The sequence below is a fragment of the Muscardinus avellanarius genome (assembly GCF_963383645.1).
Source record: "Muscardinus avellanarius genome assembly, chromosome: X".
Lineage (NCBI taxonomy): Eukaryota > Metazoa > Chordata > Mammalia > Rodentia > Gliridae > Muscardinus > Muscardinus avellanarius.
Genome location: NC_137792.1, coordinates 117,864,340 through 117,888,972, shown reverse-complemented (window position 1 = coordinate 117,888,972; position 24,633 = coordinate 117,864,340). Strand labels below are relative to the sequence as shown.

Sequence of the window (24,633 nt, the reverse complement as noted above, 5' to 3'; positions counted from 1 at the left end):
ACACCAAATTGGTGTGGTGGTGCATACCTGTCATACCAGTACTTGAAGAAGCTGAGATAGGAGGATTGCAGGTTCAAGCTCAGCTTCAGCAATTTAGCAAATCTGTCAGCAACTTAGAGAGACATTTTTCAAAATAATAATAATAATAATAATGGAATGGGGTGTGGCTTGAAGGTAGAATTCCTCTGGGTTTAATCTGCAGTACAACAGCAACAAAAATAGACAGCAAAAAGCATGTGTTTCAAGTGTATATAAACTTAAAAGTGAGTAAATAATAATGGATAAAAGGAGAGTATAAGCCGGGCGTGGTGTCACATGCTTTACAAGTTAAAAAAAATGAGTGTACATATTCTTATTGGTAGCAATTCAGATTGGTAGGCAACACAAATTGAATAGCACAGCATTTTAAAGACCAGAAAATGCATGCTTAAGAAAATTAAGATATTTAACAAATAGCAGTGGAGCCAAGCATAGCAAAAAGGTTGACCTATTTCTATGGGCTGGCATGTGCCAAGTGGGTGGTATGATGTATTGAATGTTAGACTAGAAAATCTTGGCATAAGACTAAATGGCTCGTTTCTTTAGCATCTAATCACCTAATTCAGCCCTCCTCCCACTCCAACTCAATAGCCTCAATTTTCATGGTACCAATGGCTTGTCATTGTATCTTCTATATAGTTAAGAACCCAACTTTAAAAGTGAATATTTTAAAAACTGTTTTATGATTAATTTTTGCAAATTATTAAGAACTTTGGATGTGCATATGTGCAGGCATTTAATATCTTGTCACTTCATAGACTAAGTTAACTAGGGTGGATGGAGATAAGGACAAAGCTATCTTGCTCAAATGGGGTTATGTAGTTGTGTTAAAGAATGAACTTCAGCTGGGCATGGTGACACATGCTTGTAATCCCAGCATTTGGGAGGCTGAGACAGGAGGATCGATTCACAGACAGCCTCAGCTACTTAATGATGCCTTCTGCAACTCAGCGAGAACTTGTTTCAAAATAAAGAATACAAAAATAGGGCTGGGGGTGTAACACGGAAGTAGAATGCCCCTGGGTTCCATCCCCAGTGCCTCAAGAAAAAATAATGATTTTTGTAAAAAGGATGGATTTCATATAATTTGAAATAAAAACAATAGCTCTCCTGAGCAAAGTTTCATGTTGCTGTTGCTACCAATTTTAAAGGGAAAACTCACAAGGTTAAAGCATTGCCTACTGTGAGAATTGTAGACTCCAGAAATCTGTTTAGTACTCAGTCACCTATATTTTGCTATTGGTTATCCGTGGGGAAGAACACATTTTGTTTTTTAAAGTTTATATCATACTTGAGTAAGTATAACAGTCACAGACAGCAACAGAAAAAAATGTCTGCATTATTAGGACAAGTATCATCACACTTTTGGATCAACCATGTTTTCTGCACTCCAGGATTTTTGAAGTAGGTATACCCCTGCAGAGGAAGATCAGAGCCATTACCCCAATTCGTAAATTGAAGTTTGTCATCCTCCTCAGAGGATTCCAAAGAATCTATTCCAAAAAATCTTGTTTCTAAATCTACATTAGAGGAGGTATTTCAGACGTTTAATTTTCTTCTGATAGTAGCTGAACCATTTGGACAAAGGAACACCAAATTGCTCTGAAAGCTAGCAGCCATGATAGTAAAAAGATTCTTTGTTGGATACTGTCCCTACTCACTGGTCTAAACTTCCTTGAATATTTTTTCAGATCGCAGGTAAAAGGCTTATATTTCCACATTACTGTACGGCATTGAACCATTCTCTTAATAAACTTAGTTGAGTACTTTGTTTATGAATATTTCAGGGAGATACTCTATATGCATCTTTTCTTTGTCCTCTCTCACGCCTGACTACTCTAATCCATCTGAACATTAGTCAGCAAAGTGCTAATGTGAGCAAGATAGAAAGTCAGGTGTACAAATTACAATGTATGGCTGTATGACTCTGATTTCCTTATTAGATGGCTTCATTGTTCAAAGCATTTAGGGTAATGAAAATTATTTTATTTCCATACCAATGTATTGTTTGTTTGCATACACAGTGTATTAGAAAAAATCTGGTTTGTCTTACAGTGTTTTCGTTGTTATTTTCTTAATTTTGTAGAGACATTTTTGGGAAAGGTTTTCTGTTTATCAACTTTTAGGAATAACATTTTCAAAATAACAGTTTTAAACAAGCTTAAATTCCTTTAATGAATTCCAAGAGTTCTGTGTAAAATTGCGCTATTGTTCAACTTTCTAAAATAGAGTTTGACTTGCCTTTATTAGATTCACAGAGTTTCTTGCCTTGATATTAAATACCTCATGTACTGGCAGGAAAAAAATATATTCTTATTAATCTTGTCTAATTACGATGCTGTCAATTTAAACTAAAAGGCTCATATTTTGTGAAGTGTATATGATTTTGAATTTGCATTTATATACTGTAGTTATTAAAATAATTATTTTGTTTAGTATTACCACAGCAAAGAAACTTTCACAGTCAGTATCCCTTCCTGTTTATTTTTAAATTTTAAAGAGAAGTGTTGTTTTAATATATAAAAGAACCCCTTTATCCTGGAAAGAGGAAAAATATAAGCACCCTTTTGTTCCAGGGCACAGCTTCTGACTGTAAGACATATGCCAGATGCCTTGCTTGACAAAGAACAGTGGGTGTCCCTGTTGATAATTGACCACGTATGGCTACCACCATCTCTGCTTTTACTAGCCATAAATATTTATTTCAGTGAAAGAACCTTTTTGTCCATACACTGAGACTAACCAGATAAAGACTTTATTTTTTTAAATTTTTTTGTTTCCTATCTTTTTTGGTCTTCAAAGTTTGTACTTTTTCTGAACAAATTCAATAAGTGTTTACATCACATATATATATTTCTAGTGAGAAGCTGTCTCCCTTTAGCACACAAATTTTTGCCCATTATTGGCAATTAATTCATTTAAAGAAATTTGCAGCTTGGAAGCAGATCAATTGTATCTAAAAACAAAGTGTACAAATTATACACATACCAATTTTTATTCCAATTTTCAGAGTATCTTCTTTTATTTTTAGATGAATCTACGTTCTGTATTTACTGTAGAACAACAAAGGATTTTACAGCGTTATTATGAAAATGGAATGACAAATCAAAGTAAAAATTGCTTTCAGCTCATATTACAGTGTGCACAGGAGACTAAGCTGGACTTCAGTGTAGTCAGGGTAAGTACTGAGGTCTTGCACTCGAATTTATAGCCTTTTATTGCAAGTGATATTTGCTTAATATGAGAAAACTATTCAGCTTATGAAGTACTAGTTTTATAAACACCTTCATCTCCCTGTTATAACAACAATAATTTTAATAAGCTTTGCAGTTGAAACATATCTTTTAAGTATCCCAATTCTTTGAATTAATAAATATTTTTAAGATTGCTTGTTGATCCTCTGTTTTCTTTAAATCCCAAACGAATCAAGATTCAATATCCTAAATGATAGCAAAATAGCCATTTTCTTAGGGAATTCTGTGTATTTCGCTTTTTTGTTTTTGTTATAGTTGAATTTTGCCTCAGGCATTTATGACTGTAGTATTTTTGTCTTTTCAGGAAAACCTAGTCTGTTTTATGAATACCTTCTCCTTCTAAGTAAAATGCGTGCATTTTAATGGTTAGTAAGTAAGAGACAGGAAATCCCAAGGGTAGAAATTATCATAACTGTACTTGTTCAGATGTAAAAAATCAGAGCTGCTATACATTCGTGAAAGGCAATGAGAAGGTGATAGGAGGCAAGAAATAAATCGAACAGAGCTAGTCACTAATGTTTTTGAATGCATAGGCTTTTCATGTTTGTTTACACATGCTACAAATCATCATAGCTTGAAAACTTACTGATTCAAACATGAGCAACTTCCCCATCCTTGGCATTCATTAGGGCAATTTGGTAAAGAGAAAGGATTTCTGTTCTGAAGTTTATTTTACTGTTTCACGTACTTTCCAAGGCACTGGATATTAAAGAAAAACTTTTGATAAACAGAATTATTTAGGAAATATTTCTGAAAACTAAGAGTTTTATTCATCTTCATATAGGAAATTTTGCCACCAATTCTAAGAGAAAATATCCAGGTTATCTGTTTCTTTTTTTTTGAGATCACCATTATATATAGAATTGTGTAAGAACTAGAAATGTCTCCTATTGGTAGCTCCAAAGGCAATGTTTTGGATTACCTTTACTAAATATCAGAGAAAAATGTTTACTTGCCTTAGAAAATCAATATAAAATATTTCAAGTTAATGAGATTGCATTGAAGTAAAACTTTTCCTTCAAGTAATTATCTTGTTTTTTTCCCTTTTATCTTACCATTACTTTAAAGTGAAAAGTATTCCCATGTAGCTGTATTTTGGGTTTTCATATTTACAATGTATGATTACAGTGTTGCCCTCATAAACTACAAGATTGTGCATGAATATTGAGTTTGTTAAAACACAAGTATTTAATTTGTATTCCAAATGATGTGGAAATCTAAAACAATGATAATGAAATATGTAAATTCTTAGAAGTACAATTATAAGTATACTATTAAATAAGAAACTGTATAAAATAGATTCATTATCTTTATTCCAGGACAGTATAAATTGTACAGAATTCAGTCTTCCTAATGTAAATCTCAACACAGTTTTGATGGATTTTCCATTCTGAAGAAAAGAGAGTTATTTGTAGACTCACAATTGCACAACCATATTTTGCTAGGCTTCTATGTTTAACTTGACAGACACCTTTCTTTATTATTATTATTATTATTATTATTATTATTATTAGTTGTTGTATTTTTTAGAAAGAATTCCATTTCCACTGTATTAAGAATTAATCCAACCAGGCCTGGTGGCTCACGCTTGTAATCCCCACGCTTGGGAGGCTGAGACAGGAGGATCGCATAGGTTCGAAGCCAGCCTCAGCTACTTAGTGAGGCTCTCAGCAACTTAGTGAGACCTTGTTTCCTAATAAAATATAAAATAGGTCTGGGAGTATAGCCCGGAGGTAGAAAGCCTCTGGGTTCCACCCCAGTGCCTCCAAAAAAAAAAAAAAAAAGAATTAATCCAGCCGGGCGTTGGTGGCACACACTTGTAATCCCAGTACTTGGGAGGCTGAGACAGGAGGATCACGGTTCACAGACAGCCTCAGCTACTTAGTGAGGCCCTTTGCAACTCAGTGAGACCCAGTATCAAAATAAAGGATAAAAAACAGGGCAGGGGGTGTAGCTCGGAGGTCGAATGCCCCTGGGTTCCATCCCCAAGCCCACACACACAAAAAGAATGAATTAAAATATAAACATAACTTAAAATATTAAAACATTCAAGTAAAAGTAAGAGTAATAGGATAAAGAAGCAGAATAACAAAGAATGAGGCATAGCAAAATAAAAACATTCTTAGTATACATTCATTTATTGTGTAAAGGGGGTGGGGAGGAAAACAGACCAAGTGATGTTGTGTGCCTGTAGGAATGTATAACCACAAAACTTACAGTCATGTACAATTACAATATATCAAAAATTAATTTTAAAACAAATAAGAATATAAACCAACAAAAAAGGAAAAGAGATTTAGAAAGAGTGTATTTCTAAGAGAGAACTTAAAGAGGACACCAAGTGTTGATAACTCAAATACCTTTTCTTTTTTCCTATGTGGTGTTATTTTGCTAATTTCTCACCTCCAATTCTTATCATATTGATTTATTTGAATTGTTTTTTTTCTCTTCTCACCAATGAGGAATTTACAATGGGAATCATTTACATCTAATAAGTATTGATAAATTTTGGATCTTATAACTGAACAACTTTTTGTAAAATATAATTGAATTATTCAAACCCTCAGACAATGAATTTTCTTTTTCATCATTTTAAGTTGGGAATGTTTCTTAGTATGTGATTTTATATTTTTCTTCTATAGAGAATATGGAAAATAATTGAATCCTAAATTTTGACTCAGGGTTTTCATTATGGCAATTATTATACTGTGTTATAAAATAATTCTCACAACTTGATAAGGCACGTCGGATTTTCCAACTTCATTAAAGAACCTCAAATATCTATTTAGTGATTTTTTGCATTGATTTATGTTTCATTTATTTTTTTATTTTTCCTATTTAATGAGCAATGTTTAGTGAACATTTCTAGTTTCAGCACTGTCAGGGTGCCTGCCATCTGCAACCTCTATTGCCAATGCCCCTTTTATTTGTTGTTTGTAATTTATTGTAGCATACTGAATTTGGTTAAATTATTTATAATATTGGAGAAAGTGGGTTTTAAGGTTAGGGGTTGTCCTATTAGTGAAGTACATGGATCCTGTCACATCCGTGTGGTGTGTATTCTGCAAAGTGAGGTCCTTATGCTGCCAGGTAGCTGAGTTGCTAGGAGGATGATATTATTCTAGTGCACTTTACTTTTTGATGAGTATGGAATATAAATAGCTCATAATCAATATAAGCAACTATCCATAATATACATCTACTGATATAAACTATAAAAACATAATCCAAACTATATAGAACTATATATGTAAGCCATGACTTAGCAATGTAGTCAGATCACAAACTTCCTGAGTTAAGGCAGGAGGTAATATGTAATGAGAACACAGTAGGTAGTGGATTTTATTGCAAGGTGGCCCAGAAACTGTCCTCCAGATATAACAATTCTGGAATTAACATTCTACCAATTTATTATTGCTTTCCTATTGAAGTGTTTTGCTATAATGCTCACATATTTTTGAAAAAGTTCTGTACAAGCACATCATGCTTCCTTCACATATTTTTGTTTTTACTTGAAAAGCCATAGCATGGAAACTTAGTTTGAATATTTATAAAATTCACCCTTATGGACATTTTATTTACAGACCTTTTTTGAAAAATATCTCTTTTGAGTATATACTTTAGAAATTTATTTTTCTCTTTTGTCTCCTGTAACAATTATATGTTCTGTGGCCTGAATTTTATCTCCTGCGTTTTCATGATTGTAAATCAGAGTAAGTATAAAGTGATCACTACCTCATGTGAAGTAAAAGGGAGCATCACAGTTTATTTGTGGGAGAAATTTTTCTTTGTGGAAGAAATGATTACAAAAGTAAAATGTCCAACAGACATGAGTTTCTGGAGTTTCTAGCCATGATATCTGGGGTAAAGGAAGAAGAATATGCTCTGAAGTCAAGTAAAAATGACTTTGAATCTTTACTACTTTCTAACAGTATCTCCTTCTACCATTTACACATTATTTATGAACCTCAGTTTATTAATTTATACATGCCTATTTACATACATATACATGTGTTGCATAAAACACATACAAGAAGATTCAATATATGTTAGCCATTATATAAAGTATTAGAATGACATTATTATGTATACATAAACATTGTCAAAATAAACATTGAAAAGTTGATAATTTATGGGGCTATCAAAGATATATCCAAAAAATGTTAGACAAATACATTCTTCACCTCATTTGTGCAATACTAGTTTATTTAATGTTTCTATTCATTCATTTATTTTAATACTTTGTAGATTAATGTGTTTTGGAAGTTTATCATAGTGTGAGCATTTTGGAATAATTACAAAGTTTGGTAATTACATCATACACTGTATTATTTCTTATTGCATATTTTAAGAGGAACCATGATTCAGCACAATAATACTAAGATAATTATAATACATTACTTATATAAAAGTATATATTTTGTAATCAAATCCTAAGTGCCAACCACTGGTATTGTTTTTTTATTAATAACATTTTTGTGCTTAAAGAAAGTAATACATATTCATTATACAAAATTTGGTAAGTACAGAAAAGTATAAGAGAGAAAATAACTACCATAAATTAATGACAAACAAAAAACTGCAATGTATGACAAAGTGTTATTAGCTTCAGTAGAAAATTGCTCTTACAAATCAGTTTAAAAAGACAAACACCCCAATATAAAAATAGGTAAAGGTAATGGATGAGAAATTCTATCAAGGAAATATGGTAACCATAGAAATTCGAATCAAAACAGCAATTAATAACCTTTTATTAACTCCCAGATTAGTGGAGACTACAAAATATGCAAACTATTGGTGAGTGTGTGAGAAAAACAGAACTCTCATATGTTGGAGGGCATTTGGAAAATATGAGATCTTATGATTGCATTCTAATGAACCCACAGCATAAGGCATGTACAGTGAGGTATACTGCAATATGGTTTATAATAATATTTCTATAGATAGAAGTATGTAATTAAACAAGTTATGATATAGCCACACACGCTAAGTTTTGAAGCCTGAAGGTTGCAAATGTATATTTGTTTAGTAAAGCAATGACAATTTTCTAATGACATTAAAGAGCCTATCTTTTATATTCTTCCAATATTTTGCTTTTATAAGTAAATATGTGATGAACATCATTACATATGATTAGTCTATATCTGTGATTACTTTTAGGATAAATTCCTAGAAAATTATTTACTAAGTCAAAGCACAGAAGAATTTTTAGAATTTTTGATACATACTAATCATATGTTTTGTAATACATTTACATTTTATTTTCAAAGTTTCTAGATATTTATTGGATGAAACCTTAATCAACTTTGCTTATATACTTCAGTTACTTTTCATTTATTGTTACTTTTCCTTTTACCTTTGGATAGGCCTTGATTTTAGGAAAGATAAGACTACAATTTATCATATATTCTTATTAAATATTTATTACATTTTAAGATATAGATACATTAATAAAGGATTTTATTAGTTACTTATATTTCTAAGTAAAATTTTAAAATTTTCTGAGATTTTATAATCTTTAATGCAATATAAAATATAGAAAAATTTCAGGACTTTTCTGCCTAAAACTATTTTGACACTTATTTTAGAAATTGGTTTTTCTTTTTTTTCTTTCTTTTTTTTTTTTTGGTAATACCCTTTTTTTTATCTTTTCAGACGTGGGTTGGCAATAAGCGAAGAAAAATGAGTAGTAAGAATTCTGAGTCAGGAACAACTACAGGAACTGTTTCTGGTACCTCTTTGGTTTCTCCAGACATTACAGTCAGAAATGTGGTTAATATTCCTCGACCCTCAAGTCAACAGTCTTCTTGGACCTCTGCCAATAATGATGTCATTGTAACTGGTATATACAGTCCAGCCAGTTCATCAAGTAGGCAAGGGACGATGACCAAACATACAAGTACACAAATTACAGAAGCCCATAAAATTCCTATTCAGAAAACAGCCAGTAAAAATGATACCGAGTTTCAGTTGCACATTCCTGTTCAAAGACAAGTAGCACACTGTAAAAATGCTTCTCTGCTCTTAGGTGAAAAAACAATTATTTTGTCAAGACAGACAAGTGTGCTAAATGCTGGAAACTCAGTATACAATCACACAAAGAAAAACCACGGAAGCTCTTCAGTGCAAGCCTCTGAAATGACAGTACCTCAAAAGCCATCTGTGTGCCACAGACCTTGCAAAATTGAACCTGTTGGGATTCAAAGGTCATATAAACCTGAACATACAGGCCTGGCAACACATAACTTATGTGGACAAAAGCCAACTATTAGAGACCCTTACTGTAGAACGCAAAACTTGGAAATCCGTGAAGTGTTTTCACTGGCAGTCAGTGATTATCCCCAGAGAATTCTGGGAGGAAATGCCACACAAAAGTCTAGCTTAGCAGAAGGATCTTGTTTGTCCATTGCAATGGAAACTGGAGATGCTGAAGATGAGTATGCCAGAGAGGAAGAGTTGGCTTCGATGGGAGCACAGATTCCAAGCTACTCAAGATTTTATGAGAGTGGCAGTTCCCTTCGAGCTGAGAACCAAAGTGCAACTATGCCTGGACCAGGAAAAAATTTGCCAAATTCACAGATGGTGAACATGAGAGATTTGTCAGACAATGTACTGTATCAAAACAGAGATTTCCACTTGACACCACGGACCTCATTACATACAGCCCCTAGTACAATGTACAGTAACACAAATCCGTCACGGAGCAACTTTTCTCCACATTTTCCATCATCAAACCAATTGAGATTATCACAGAACCAAAACAATTACCAGGTAATGTATGAACTTATTTAATAGAGGTTATTGAAAGCTGTGTTTGGTTTTAAGGACTGTTTTTGTACACTTGGGGCCTGTGTCAATTAACTCATATTTTGAAATAATTTGAGTTTTTTTCTCCTCACAGTGATGGTTTGGGGTCAACTCCTTGAAGAGTTTTGTGCTTTCTTTGTCATGTTTAAAAATGATGAGGTTTTTTTCTTTAAAATGGAATGTAGTCATTTTTATAACATGGCAGCTTTTCCCTGACATTTAAAATGATTTTGTTCAGGAAATGGTAGCTTTATGGGAAGCATGGCATTTCCCATATCTAAAATAGGATTAAATTGGCTAGGCTCATCCTCTTGAATATAGATTATTCTTGTAATGGTTTTTACTTGCAGTCTGGGGATATGTCTCTAAACGAGTGGTTCCTTCCCTGGGTCCATAGCCAGGCAAGTCAATCATTTCCCTAGGTGCTAATGGCTGAGAAGTCAGAGCCTGTGGTAACTCACACAATTGGGTTTCTTTTCCCCTGAAAATAAATGCTTCAATAAATTTTAAGTGCAGCATTAATCAAATAGCCATTTATAAAAATGTTTATAGAGAAATGACATATTGAGAATACGTATTAAAGGATTTTACACGTGTGAACAAAATAGGAGTTATTTCTTTACTATTTCACATATCCAATTGTTTAGATAGGCTCTGAATAATCCTTTCACAGTAAGGTATAAGCCTTCCTCAGAATATCTCTTAAGACCACAGATCTTCCCTCTGAAAAAATCTGTTTTAGAGGATTTGAATAACAGGGCATGGATGTTTGCCATTTTTCCTTGCTCCTGGCTAGACCTTATCTGTTCAACCACAATACTTAAGGTTTATCAGGATTTAAGGTGCTTCCAGGCTATTCTCAACTAATTTAAAGAACCATCTTCTCTTAATTCCCTCCATTTTACAGCTTCCTGATTCAAAATGAAAAGCAATAACATACTATAAGAAGTACCCTTCAGGCACCTGGCTCTAACAGAAGAATTTGATCATTGTGATTAATAGTCATTTCTTATTGAGAATTGACTCATTTTTCTGTGTATACTCTTTACTAAATCATGTTTAAAGTTAATCATACCATGAATATCCTCTCCAATGGTCCTGCTTTCATTTGTGCTGTGTGTGTGTGTGTGTGTGTGTGTGTGTGTGTGTGTGTGTGTGTGTGTGACTACAGGTTAAACTCATCTGAGCTACACTCCCAGCCCTACTTTATTTTTCTTTATTTTGAAACAGAGTCTCACTAGGTTTCTGAAGCCCTCACTAAGTTCACACTTTCTTGCACCTCATTAATGTCTTTAATGTTATTCTTAATCATAACAGTAATAGCCAGGCATGGTGGCAACATGCTTGTAATCTATCTCAGCATTTGGGAGGCTGAAATGGGAGGATCGTGGTTCGCGGACAGCCTCAGCTACTTAATGAGGCCCTTTGCAACTCTGTGAGACCCTGTTTCAAAATAAAAAATAAAAAATAGGGCTGGGGTGTGGCTCAGAGGTAGAATGTCTCTGGGTTCCATCCCAAGTACTGCAAAATAATAATAATAATAATAATAATAATAATAATATTTACCATTTGTTGAGGGCCTATCAAATGCTAGGCTTCAGTATTATTTGATATACCCCATCTCATTTTATCTTCATGATGATATACACAAATAATCAGTTATTCCTTAACTACTTCCTCAGAATTACACAGCTAGTAAAGGACAGAACCAGGATTCCAATTCAAGAATACATTATTCGTATATTGTTGTGTCTGCTTTACCATACAGCAAAACTATTTCAACCGTGTTTGAATTCACAGAAAGCCTGAGAATGCAGAGTTCAATTTTTATTTTTTCCATAGGCCTACCAGTACCTTACAGATAATTTCACCTCTGGTTTTACCGTTTTAGTCTCCTTGCTTTTTTTTTTTTTTTCTGGCAGAACTTTTAAGAAGCCACATGTTTCTAATAAGTGTATATGTATAGGGATTGAACTCAGGGACATTCTACCTTCCAGTCACATCCCCAGCCCTTCCTTTTTATTGTGAAATAGGCTCTCAATAAGTTGCAAAGGGTTTGGTAAGATGTTGAGGCTGGCCTCAACCTGCAATCTTCCTGTCTCAGCCTCCCAAGGGCTAGAATTATAGTTATGCGTATTTTATTTATATTTTAGGGCAATAAAATTTAGCAACCACTTTTTGAGTAGTAATCTTTTTAAAAGAAAAGTTGCCTGCTGGGTGCTGCGGTCCAGTCCTGTAATCCCAGTACTTAGGAGATTGAGGCAGGAAGATTGCAGGTTTGAGTCCCAAACATAGGAGAGATCCTAATTAAAAAAAATATCTGAGGGATGTAGCTCATTGGAGGGATGCTTAACATAATCATATGCTCATAATATGATTATAATATGATCATATGAGCATAATCATACGACCTTGAATAAACCTAGTTTCAAATCCAGGTACCGCCACTTTCTACCTGGGTGACTTTATGAAAATGACTTAACCCAGTGTTTTACGGTTTCTTCATTCCTATGGTGTAATTCACAAAGCCTGCTTCACAAGAATTCTGTAGCATGAAATGATACAATCTGTGAAAGTCTCTCCACACCTTCCCTGGTACATGGAAAAGTAATGAAACTCTATCACTCCAGGTCTCCTTTACATTCCATGTCATCTTGAGGGTCTACATCTGGACATGTGTAAAATTATGAATAAGACATGGTTAACCTGGACAACCATTGGTGGGAGGGGGAAGGGAAAACGGGGGCGGGGGCAGAGGGCACCAAATATAGTTTAAATGTATGCTATTTATGTTCAATAAAAAATTGTTAAAAAATAAATAAATATTGCAGACCCCACAATTATCATAGGGTAATTGAAGAAACAGCATTAAACAATGGCTAAAACTGGAGATCAGCTATTATCCTTACCATAACTATTAAAAACCAATGTATTCCTATTTTTATTATACCTCAAACACACTTGAACTGAGACAATACATGTCATGAAGGTCTCACCTTCAAGATCCCACTTAATACTAGTTACCTCCCAAATGCCCCACCTCCAAATACTATTAAATATTACTAACACATAAATTAGAAGATTAAGTTTTCAACATGTAAGCTTTGGGGTGGACACTTTCAAAACAAAGCAGAACTGCTACTACTATACTCCGTAAGTTTTATTATACTATAGTTTCATTTATTATCTGTATATTTTATTTCCTTGATTTTTCTTGGATCCATTGTTTTATCAGGAGCATGTTATTTTAAATTTTGCATAATTGTGAATTTTTCTAATTTCATACCATTATAGTTGGAACAGATACTTGATACCATTTCTTTTTTTATTTTTAGTGGTGCATTGTAGTCAAACATCTTAGTGGAGAACAAAATGGTATAGGCATGCATGCACACATGATATCATTTCAATCTTCTTATATTGACTGGTTTTGTGGCCTAATATATGATCTATATTAAAGCATAACCTGTGTTTTCTTGAAAAGAGAGCTGAGGGTGATAGCATACGCCTGAAATATCAGTACTTGGGAGGAGGATACAGAAAGATCGCAGATTCAAGGACAGTCTCAGCAATGTTGAGATTCTCAGTAATGTAGACAGACCCTGTTTCAAAACAAAACAAGTTGGAGCTTTGAGGTGGAATGACCCTGGGTTCAATTTCCAGCATCACACATGCATGAAAATAGTACATTCTGTCTACTGTTGGAAGGAATGTTCTGTATATGCCTGTTTGGTTCATTAGGTCTATGATGCTCTTCAAGTATGTACTTTTCTTAATGATTTTGTACTTTGATTATCTTTCAGTGGAAAGATGATCTATTTTTATACTGCTATTTATTTTTCCCTTCATGTCTTTTAATATTTGCTTTACATTGCACTTTGGAAAGTATACATTTATACTTGCATATTTATAATCACATATATATATTAATGGTATATAAAATGATACATTAATTAGTATATTATATAATTATATATCAATGTATTAATTATATATTAATGGTACATTTATTTATATATTAGTTTTATAATAATATATACACTTATAATGTATACTATGATTCACACATATATATGTATATATGTAATACTGAGGAGTAAACCTCAGGCTTCACAAATGCTAGGCAAGTGCTCTACCTCCTCTACCTCTGAGCTACACCCTCAGCACCTATTTTATTCTGAGACAGGTCTTGCCCAGGCTGATCTCAAATTTGTGACCCTCTGGCCTTAACGTTCCTAGTAGCTTGGATTATAGACATGTACCATTGTGTCTGGCCATTACAACTTGTTGATGAATTGATCTATATATCATTATATGGTGAACTTGTTATGGCTTTGGGCAGATTTTTAATGAAAGACTGATAAAATTAAAGCCACCCCTCTTTTCTTTTGGTTATATGTAATATGAGTTTACATCCCTTAAATCCAGCCTATGTATGTCCAAGTGAATCTCTTCCAGGCGACCTACTGTTGGATCTTGCAGTTTTCTAAATCCATTCAAACACTGTGTCTTTTGAATACAGAATTCAATTAATTTATAATATTACAATTTCTTAGGCTTTTTTCTAACTGATTATTTTGGAGTTTATTTCTTCTCTTGCTGTCTTCCTTTGTGACTTGATGGTTTTGTTGCAGTATGCTTTGATTCCTTTTTGTTCATCTTTTCTTTATATACTAGTTTTCTCCTTTGTTTAGCATGAGGCTTGCATAAAATATAAAACGTTGTCTTAGAGCATTTTTCTAGTGAGCCTAATAACATGCACTTCTTCAGGGGTATTTTCTTGAGATTTGTTTGTTTCTTTGAATAGGTAATATTTTCCATTTATCTATTTTGCTGCATACATTGTGAATTTTTATATTGGCTATTTGGAACAAAATAAACACTCCCAGTCTTTGTATTCAGGTGCCATACAATTTGAGACATTCACTAATTAGCTTGGCATAAAGTTAAAAGGTCTCTTGGATTTTTATGTCTTCCCTGTTACATTCTATTTCTCAATAAGGATCTTCTTTGTCCATGTTTCTGTTGGTTGGCTGCATCCTTAAGAAAATTATATACCTTACCCATGGCTTCTCATACCTTCCCATAACCTGAAATCTGAGCTGTGCCACTTTTGCTATCTGAACTCCAAATTAAGGATGGAGGTCAGTCCTTCCAGACAAGTTAGAACATTGCAAATAAGTGAAATTCCGTCTGGTTCTTGTTCACAAAAGAGACTGGGGATTAGGCCAATATTTTCTAAAAAAAAATTTGTTATGCCATACAAGGATGTGTGACAGAGGCAAGTAAAAATACCATGAAATTTCCTAATGTCCATGATGTACATTCATGAACATATCAATCACTGAGCCAAACATGAGGAGGGAGGGGGAGGGAATGGGGTAGGAATTGGGGAAGGGCTAAATGAGTGATGTGTGCAAGTATGCCTCCACCATCCTGTGCCCCCATTAATATGTATGACTACAGTGCACCAATAGAAAATATAAAAAGATTAATTCAATCAGCAAATATATATCAGGTGACAATCATTGCCTTTTGGTTCAATACCCAGTGCCAAATTAAACAGTTTTATTCTCACTACCTTACTATTAATTTTTCTTGGAAATAACTATCATTTTAGCTTCCTAATAAAATGTTAACTACCTAAACAAATTCCCTACAATTATGAATATGGTATTTTATTGATTGGGTACTTGCTTAATTGATCTAAGTCTTAAATGATTTTTCTAACTACCATAAAATTATTTTATTCAGTCACTAGTTATTTACTTAATGTCTCTATGTGGAGACAAGGGTCTAGAATTTCTTTTCATTCATCTTACTGACTTCTTTCTGTAGCTTGTTTTTTAAATTATGGAGTGAACTGAAAAATAGAATTAGTGTAATAAATGGCCAGGGTGTTTGATTTCTTTTAAAAGCATATCTTTAGGTTCAACAGGGAGCTGTCTGCAAAGTAGACTTATTCATGGTAAGAACAGTAGTTCAGTCCAGCAAAGATGGTAGCTCGATAAGAGCAATAAATCTTTTGCTATGGTTTGGAGAGGTGATCTCTATACATGTAAAAAAAAAAACTACTTCATTTCAGTTATAAAATTATATTTAGAACCTAAAGCTAACAACTGACAATTTGTCTTCTGAAATTAATAAAGAACTCCCATAGTTTTTCAAATGTCTATCTTTTTACATGAATCAAATTAGATCATGTTTTGAAATATTCTAGAGTATAAGTATAATTTCATAAAATTCAAATTTAAAGTTGTACACCCCCAGTGCTTTTCAATCAGAAGATAATCATTACACTTATTATTTTATTTTACTTATACCACCACTTTTAACAGCCAGTATTTCAGGAGTCAGGAATCTCACAATTTTGCTGATTCCTTTTGTGTGTGTGTAGTCCTGGGGATTGAACCCAGATGTAATCTATTTCCAAACTACACCCCCAGCCCTTCTCAATTTTTTTTGAATCAGTATCTCTCTAGGTTTCTGAGAGTCTCACAAAGTTGCTGAGGCTAGTCAAATCTTCTATCTCCCTGTCTCAGCCTCCCAAGTACTGAGATTACAGGCCTGAACCACCACACCAGGTTTGATTATTTTATAATTTCATGGTAAAAATCTTGAATATTCAGTTTCCCTGTTTTTTTTTAAACTGGGCGTTGAATATTGGGGTACTCTACCACTGAGCTACAGCCTCCAAACTTTGGTTTTTTTTATTTATTTTGAGGAAGGACTTCACTAAATTCCCTACGCTGGCCTCAGACCTGTGAGTCTTCTGCCTCAGGTTCCAGAATCACTAGGATTATGGGCATGAGCTACCATATCTAGCAGCTTCCTTGATCTTAAATTCTACTGGTTTGTAAAATTTAACTACTAGGAATATGTAGAAAATAATCCCCCAAATATTTTGGTTGTCAATTCCAAGAATTGTTTAGGCTAAAAAAAAAATTTCTAAACACTTTGTTGCCTATTGCTTAATAGAAGAAAAAAAAAAAAAAAGCCTGGCATGGTGGCACACGCTTGTAATCCCAGCATTCTGGAGGAACAGAATGGATCGTGGTTCAAGGACAGCCTCAGCTACTTAGCGAGGTCCTTCGCAACCCAGAGAGACCCTGTTTCAAAAATAAAAAAGACTAAAAATAGGACTAGGGGTGTAGTTCAGAAGTAGAATGCCCCTGGGTTCCCCATTACTGCAAAAAAAAAAAAGAAAGAAAGAAAAGAAAATGTACTTAAAAATGTTACTTGCTTATTCCAAAGTGGTAGTATTCAAAGTACTTTGTATAAATAATATAATTTCTTAAAGCTTTGCCAGAGAATTAGTGGAGAGAAGAGGGGAAATGATTCTTTATATATGCGGGGTCATTGTTTTTTCTTTGTTCCACAAAACATTGTTCTCAACAAGAAGCAGTTTATCCCCTCCCTCCAGCTTCTTACTTACCCCATGTAACCATCTCTTGGATATTGCCGCATTTGGCCTTTTGTTGAATTTCAGAGTCATACCTCGTGAATAATGAAGGCCAAATTAATTCAATCAATCAGCAAATATTTATCGGGTGGCTATCACATGCCCAGCAGTGTGCTCTGTGCTGTACAGTTCATAATTGAAAAGCACCTAGGAAACCCTGCCAATTAAGTGGAATGATTGATAGCTTGTGATGCTCAGCTAACATCAAAACAACTGATGGAGAGCTAAAACATTGATTTATGAATCTTTTACAGATGATCTTTGCTGAGATACCCAGTTATTGCCTGGTTTCAGTTAATTGAATTCCATTTAATAAGATGCTAATTAATAAAATTCTCGATTTTCCTAGCTCACATAAATTGCAGTATGTTTCCATTAGTAGCAATACATAGATTGATCTGAAATTTTAAAAATAGGTTACTCAGCATATCTGCATAATTGTCCTTATAAACAAGATTTTTTACATCAAGTGAATGCTTTTTTATATATAATTCCTGTATGACTATTAATAGTCATACGCAAGGTCTAAATGATTTGTGATAGTTAACTATATGTGTGCCTTCTTGTGTATTTGCCATCATATAAGCTAATGAGTGTATGTAATGTATAATTAATATTCTGATATACAGTGCATGGTTTTACATAAGTGGGCTACAGTTGGATTCAGAAACCTTAACTATGCATACATTGTGACTCTAATTTACATCCAAATAAGTGTGTTACTTCTTTTAGTGTTTCCATTCTTAGCATTAAGACACAGATTTCCAACAGCAAGCACTTGCATTTGCATTTAAAGTTGTGATCCTCCATTAGGTTGAGGAGGTCAACCACTTTGAAAGGTAGTTTTATGACGGCCATAAAATGAATATCGCCATTATCTCTGCACCATCTAGTTCTTTTCTATCTCATGCATAAAACCTTTCTTTAGAAGTATGTTTTATATATTTATTTTCTCAATACCTACCTCCACTAACCTAGTTTCAGGCATGGATTACCTTGTGCCCAAACTATTATAAGAGTTGCTGTAATTCCTCAATTCACTCTAGGTACACATAGATAAACTGAGTTCACTAGTATATAAAAATACAATTCTGACAATATCAGACATCTGCTTGAGAACCATCAATGTCACCCCAACTTTGATCAAATTAGTTATAAAGGTACCTGATATTCATGACCTCCACGAAGTTATCCCCATCTCCCTTTACAGTTCTAGTTGAACTGACTGTTTACCAAACACACCGTATCCTTTTATTCCAGTGTCCTCATATTTTTCTCTTATAATGCAGTCTTTTTATTTTTCCATCAAAATCCTTCCCATCTTTTAAGTTTCCCACCCACAAGTAGGTATAATTTTATCATATTTTGAACTTTTACATTTCATTTTTATACCTCATTATGCCATTTATCATAGCTTTCTTTTTGTTGTTCATTGTTTGAGCAGGGGTCTCACTGTGTTGCCCCGGCTGGGCTCCAATGAGCAATCCTCCTGCCTCAGCTTTCTAAATAGCCGGGACTACAGGTGTGTGCCACCACACCTGACTTTCTTAGTTTTCCTTGTATTAAAGTCATCCTTATACTTGTCTTATCTCTTAATATCAAATCATTGTTCTTGCCCTCCACGAAATTTTGTTTCATCTTTTTCATTTCCTGTAGCACAAAAGTAGCACCATGTACAGAAGAGATATCTGATAGACATTTGAACAGAATTCAAATTAGTGTTACCTTGGAAAGTTTCCTATATATACTTATTTTAATAATGTTCAATTTTGCCAGAAACTTTTTAAAAGTTCTTTTACAATTGCTTTAAGAGCCTGTGGGATTCTTCTAAATGCTCTCAGTGGTGACAAATCATCATCATTTGAGGAAAAAATTTGATTTTGGAAAATAGAATTCATTCTGAGCTGCATTTGTGAATAGTATGAATGTTCAATCTGGGCTGTATATTTTCAGTTAAAATAAAAGAAGTGTGAAGTAATGAGGCAATCTTTCTGGTGAGTCATGAACTGACAATTCTAAAAGTTCCCAAAATGCTTTAAGCAATGGCAACATCATTATCATAAGTTTATAATATACTAAATTCTCTACTTTGAAACCTTGAGCATTTATTTCTATGTGAAAGTGCTAAAATATTTGTTAAATCAGCCTTGTCTCTTTGTAGATTCATTTTGCATTTTTCAAAACCAGGCTGTTGAAGGTACTTTAGAATTGAAATATCATTTAAACAAGAAGTATATTGCCCTTTCCAGTTGAATACTATATTTTGTAGCTTTGAGTAAGTGAGAAATGTGTCATCGATATTACACCAGTACATTTATCTGTACTCTAGTTCAGAAAAGCATATAAATTAAACTACTCTGCCTAACTCTCCCTAAGTTTTGATAGAAATGTAAGGTACTGGAGAAAATAGACTTATATAGTAGAGGTTAGTTAAATAAAATATTTGGCTATCATTTAACTTTTTAGCAGTTAATGTTTTGAGGTTCTGTTTTATTTGGAATTCACAGGGATCAACATATTTTTTTCCAGAAGGTCCATGTAACCAGTTTTGAAATTATCCTTGTTAAGGGACCAGACTGTATGAACAGATAATCCAAAGCAAATTGGATATCTCTATTTTTCTAGAGTATATTACGTGAATTAGTTTAGCAGTTTTACATTTCTCATTGATGCTAGCAATCAATTGACTTTACAAACCCATGTAAGTATTGGTAGTAAGAAAAGGATATATACATTTTAAATTTTTTTTCAGAAGTCTCTTTAGCACCCTCAATTCATCATTTAAAAAGATCAGTTATTTGTTCCTTGCCATGACCCCAGCATTTGTTATTTTGATGTAATCAGATTTTTCTCCCTGAGTAAAAATAAAAGTAAAATACTATTCTTAAATATTATTTGGAGTTTATATCATTTTATCCTATTCCTTGCATATGTTTGGAGCTTAAAGTAAAATGATAAGTTTAGTGGCCAAGGATAGTGATAATTTACCTGAATACTTAAATATTTACATAAACTTATTACTCCTTGCCTGTAGGCATAATGCTATATACCTATCACTGAATTCAGGTTACCAAAGACATCGATGTTTGATTGAATAACATATTACTAACACTACCAGCTATGAAGGGTGATTTGACTTGTCATTTTCTCAGGAGATACGTGTTTGAGAGGGGAAAAGAGAGCAAGTTCAGAGTATGGCATACTATCCAATACATGTGTGTCCCATGGAAAAGCATGGTTAAGTCCATGACATCCCAAGCCACAGTTCACAAGACCACATTGGTCTTTGTAAAGACTCCCTAGAATTCCAGTGGAGTAGCATCAATCTCTTTTCATGGCAATGCTTAGGTAATAAGATGTTTCTGATTATTTGCCTTATTTTATTTTATTTTGGTGGTACTGGGGTTCGTGGAAGCCCTTCTACCTCCGGGCTACACTCCCAGACCTATTTTACATTTGGAAACAGGGTCTCTTAAGCCAGCAAGGCCGGCTCCAAACCAGTGCGATCCTCCTGTCTCTGCCTCCCAAGTGCGGGGATTACAAGCGTACGCCACCACACCCGGCGGTATATTTTATTTTAAAAGGCACAATAATATGGTTAAATAGAATTTTGTAAAAGCATTGTTTCCAGTTTGGGGGTAAGTGAATAGGTAGACAATAGAGTATTGGAATGAATGTATCCTTGGCTAGCATAATATTTTGCTCCATTTATTAAGGTCAAAATGTTCCAACATTTCTGAAAAATTACTAAATAGTACTTGCTCAAATATGCAATGCATGTGTTTTACTGCAATACCTGCTTGAGGTTGCAACATTGCTAAACTTCACTACCAGCATTAAATGCTTGGCTATCCTGGGTTCCATTCCCAGTACTGAAAAATAAATGATAAAAGTTAAATCTCAAAGTAAGCCCTAAAACCGGGCGTGGTGGCACATGCTTGTAATCCCAGCATTTGGGAAGCTGAGATCAGAGGATCATGGTTCGAGGACAGCCTCTGCTACTTAGTGAAGCCCTCCACAACTTAGTGAGACCCTGTTTCAAAATAAAGAACAAATAGGGCAGGGGATGTAGCTGGGAGGTCAAATGACTCTGGGTTCCATTCCCAGACCCGCCAAAAAAAAAAAATGCTTGGCTATAACTCAAAAATAACAGAATTTATTGAACACATTTTTTATCAAGAGAGAGTTGATGTATAGATGATAATGCCTAAAGCTTCACATTTTCTTATATTTGCAATTATGCATTATTCATACAAAAGAATATTTCCTTAAATCAATGATCTGTTATAATCTACAATTCATAGATGAATAAATAAGGCAATGTAACTGAGGTGGATGGGAGAGGAGATTAGGTAAATTCCCTAATATACATAATGTACATTTACAAACATATCAAAGTCAATCGATTACGAAGCCAAACATGGGAAGGAGAGAGGGGGAGAGGGAATAGGAAGGGAATTGGGGAAGGGCTAAATGAGAGATGTGTGCGTGTATGCCTCTACCATCGTGTGCCCCATTAAGAAGTGTGACTACAATGCACCAATAAAAAATTCAAAAATTCACAATTCACCACTTCCTAAGGAAAGGTGGAATGCAATGTGAATAGATTCTAATGAGACCACAGAATGGAGAAACAATATTCATTCACATTATACACCTAAGGTTTGTATTAAGAAAGCACATAAAGTAATAATCATATTAGCCAGTGTAGATTTTGCAAAGTTAATACAGGTAAAGTGTTTAGTTTTATAGCATACACCTTTCATTCAAAAGATCTCTTTGATGATGCCTGATTTAAAAAAATTACAGAATGTTCCAGAAGAATTCTACAACTTTATAGTGTTGCAACAGTTTCACTTATTCTACTGAGCATTGCATTTTTATTTTAATAATTGTATTGTCTGTAGTTTTCTAAATTCCCAACAGAGTACCAACAATTCTAGAGTTCCACAATATTCTAGAACTTTTATAGAATTTTTAGAATGTTGCAACATTTATACATTTTTTCCATAAATCAAGGCCCTTTAAATCTGAGTTAAATAAAAAAATGACATTGTCTACTTGAGAAATATGCTCTTAATGCAGATTCATCTTGACTGTATGTATGAAGTTTTCGGTGTTGATCAACATGCCAAGTAGTGTCAGTATATATGTTACTGAGATTCCATTTGTTGTTTTCACAGATTTCAGGAAACCTTACTGTGCCTTGGATTACAGGGTGTTCTAGAAAAAGAGCAGTAAGTAATCTTTTATTTAAAACAACATATGGATTTCCTTTCATGCTTTTAGTAGAAATGCCATTGAGGAAATTGTCATGATTTTTCTAAAATTGGCAGAAAACCTTGGCAAGACTGAATTGTCCCAAAGGACATATTTTGAGTTCATATTTATGTATCCTACAAGGATAACCTTAAATATAGTAATGAACACTAAATAATCTATTTACATTTTTCTGTATTTAAAAACATTCAAAACGAATCTCACATTTAATTAGTCCAGTTAATTTGATTATATAATTGAATCATGATTAATACAGAACATATAAATCAATATTAAATAATTTACCATACCAGTTTTAGTGCAATTTAGTATTTAGAAGTGATAAGTAAGCTGGACGTGGTGGTGCACACTTGTAATACCAGCATTTGGGAGGCTAAAATAGGAGGATCGTGGTTTGAGAACAGCCTCAGCTACTACTTAGTGAGGCCCTTTGTAATTTGGTGAGACTTTGTTTCAAAATAAAGAATGAAAAATTAGGGCTAGGGGTGAAACTCAGATGTAGAATGCCCCTGGGTTCCATCCCCAGTACAGCAAAAAAGTGCTAGGTGATATTTTAACAGTCTTATTTTTTTTCTTTGGCATTCTGCTGCAACTGTTCTACTGTTTATAATGTGCATATAACAGAACTTCAGTAAAATTCTGTTTTTTTAAAGAATCTAATTCAGTTAGTCTGCTTAGGACTCATAGATATACATTTTAACAAATATCTTGGGAATTTTTTTGTGTGTGTAAGTGATGATGGAGATTGAACCCAGGGTCTTTCAGCTTCCGAGCTACACTCCCAGTATATTTTAGTCTTTGTTTTGAAACAGCGTCTCAGTAAGTTGTAGGGTGCCTCACACAAGTTGCTGAGGCTGTCCTTGAACCTGTGATCTTCATGCCTTAGCCTTCCAAATACTGGGACTACAAGTATGCACAACCATGCCTGGCTTTGCCAGATACACACACACACACACACACACACACACACACACACACACACATATATATATATATATATATATATATATATATATATATATATATATTTTTTTTTTTTTTTTTTTTTTTTTTTGGTGGTACTAGGGGTGAAACCCAGAGGCTTTCTACCTCTGGGCTATACTCCCAGACCTTTTTTTAATATATATTTTATTTGGAAACAGGGTCTCAGTTGCTGAAAGCCTCTCTTATTAGATGAACCCGTGCAATCCTCCTGTCTCAGCCTCCCAAACTCAGGGATTACAAGCATGTGCCACCATGCCCGGCCTTCACCAGATATTTTGATGTAACTGGTACATAGATAGGAAACTATTAAAAGGGTTTAGCTATAAAAGAGACATATAGGATTTTTAAAAGATAATTCTGGTTACCATATGATGGATGGAATTGAGATAAATTTGTAGCGAGGACTTTTATATTTAACAATATTGTTTATATTCCTCTCCCTCTTCTCTTGTCCCCAAAGTAGAACTGGATAACTCTAGAAATAATACAAGAGACCAAAAATAGAGAACTCTGAAAGGTGGAAAGAAAAAGGAGACTGGTTAGGGACTCCCAGATTTGAAATAATCATGTTATTTTGTCCTCCCAGTTGATAGCAGATCAACTATCTAAGCAAGGCAACTCATGACTACCAATCAGCAGAAACTATCTTAGTTAAGTTCATTCTTCCTCAAGATGGAGCAGGAGTTCCATAAACAATATGAAGTAAGACTGGTAATTTTGGCAAGGGAGAACAGTTTAAAGTCCCCATCTTATCGAGTAGGCAGGGAAAGTACTTTTCTTCCCAATGGCCTAGACTTCTCGTGCCTC

At 33.9% G+C, this 24,633-nt stretch overlaps 1 protein-coding gene across 1 annotated transcript in view; it reads left to right on the top strand.

Annotated features, from left to right (window-relative positions):
* The window catches only part of HDX (highly divergent homeobox), a gene marked incomplete at its 3' end in the record, with an annotated part of 111,514 nt that overhangs the window by 19,997 nt on the left and 66,884 nt on the right, over positions 1-24,633 (top strand). The window contains exons 2-4 of the mRNA XM_080718344.1: positions 3,071-3,217; positions 8,949-10,064; positions 22,746-22,799. Of these exons, the coding sequence (XP_080574470.1) occupies positions 3,071-3,217; positions 8,949-10,064; positions 22,746-22,799 (1,317 nt within the window). The remainder of the gene's footprint in view (positions 1-3,070; positions 3,218-8,948; positions 10,065-22,745; positions 22,800-24,633) is intronic.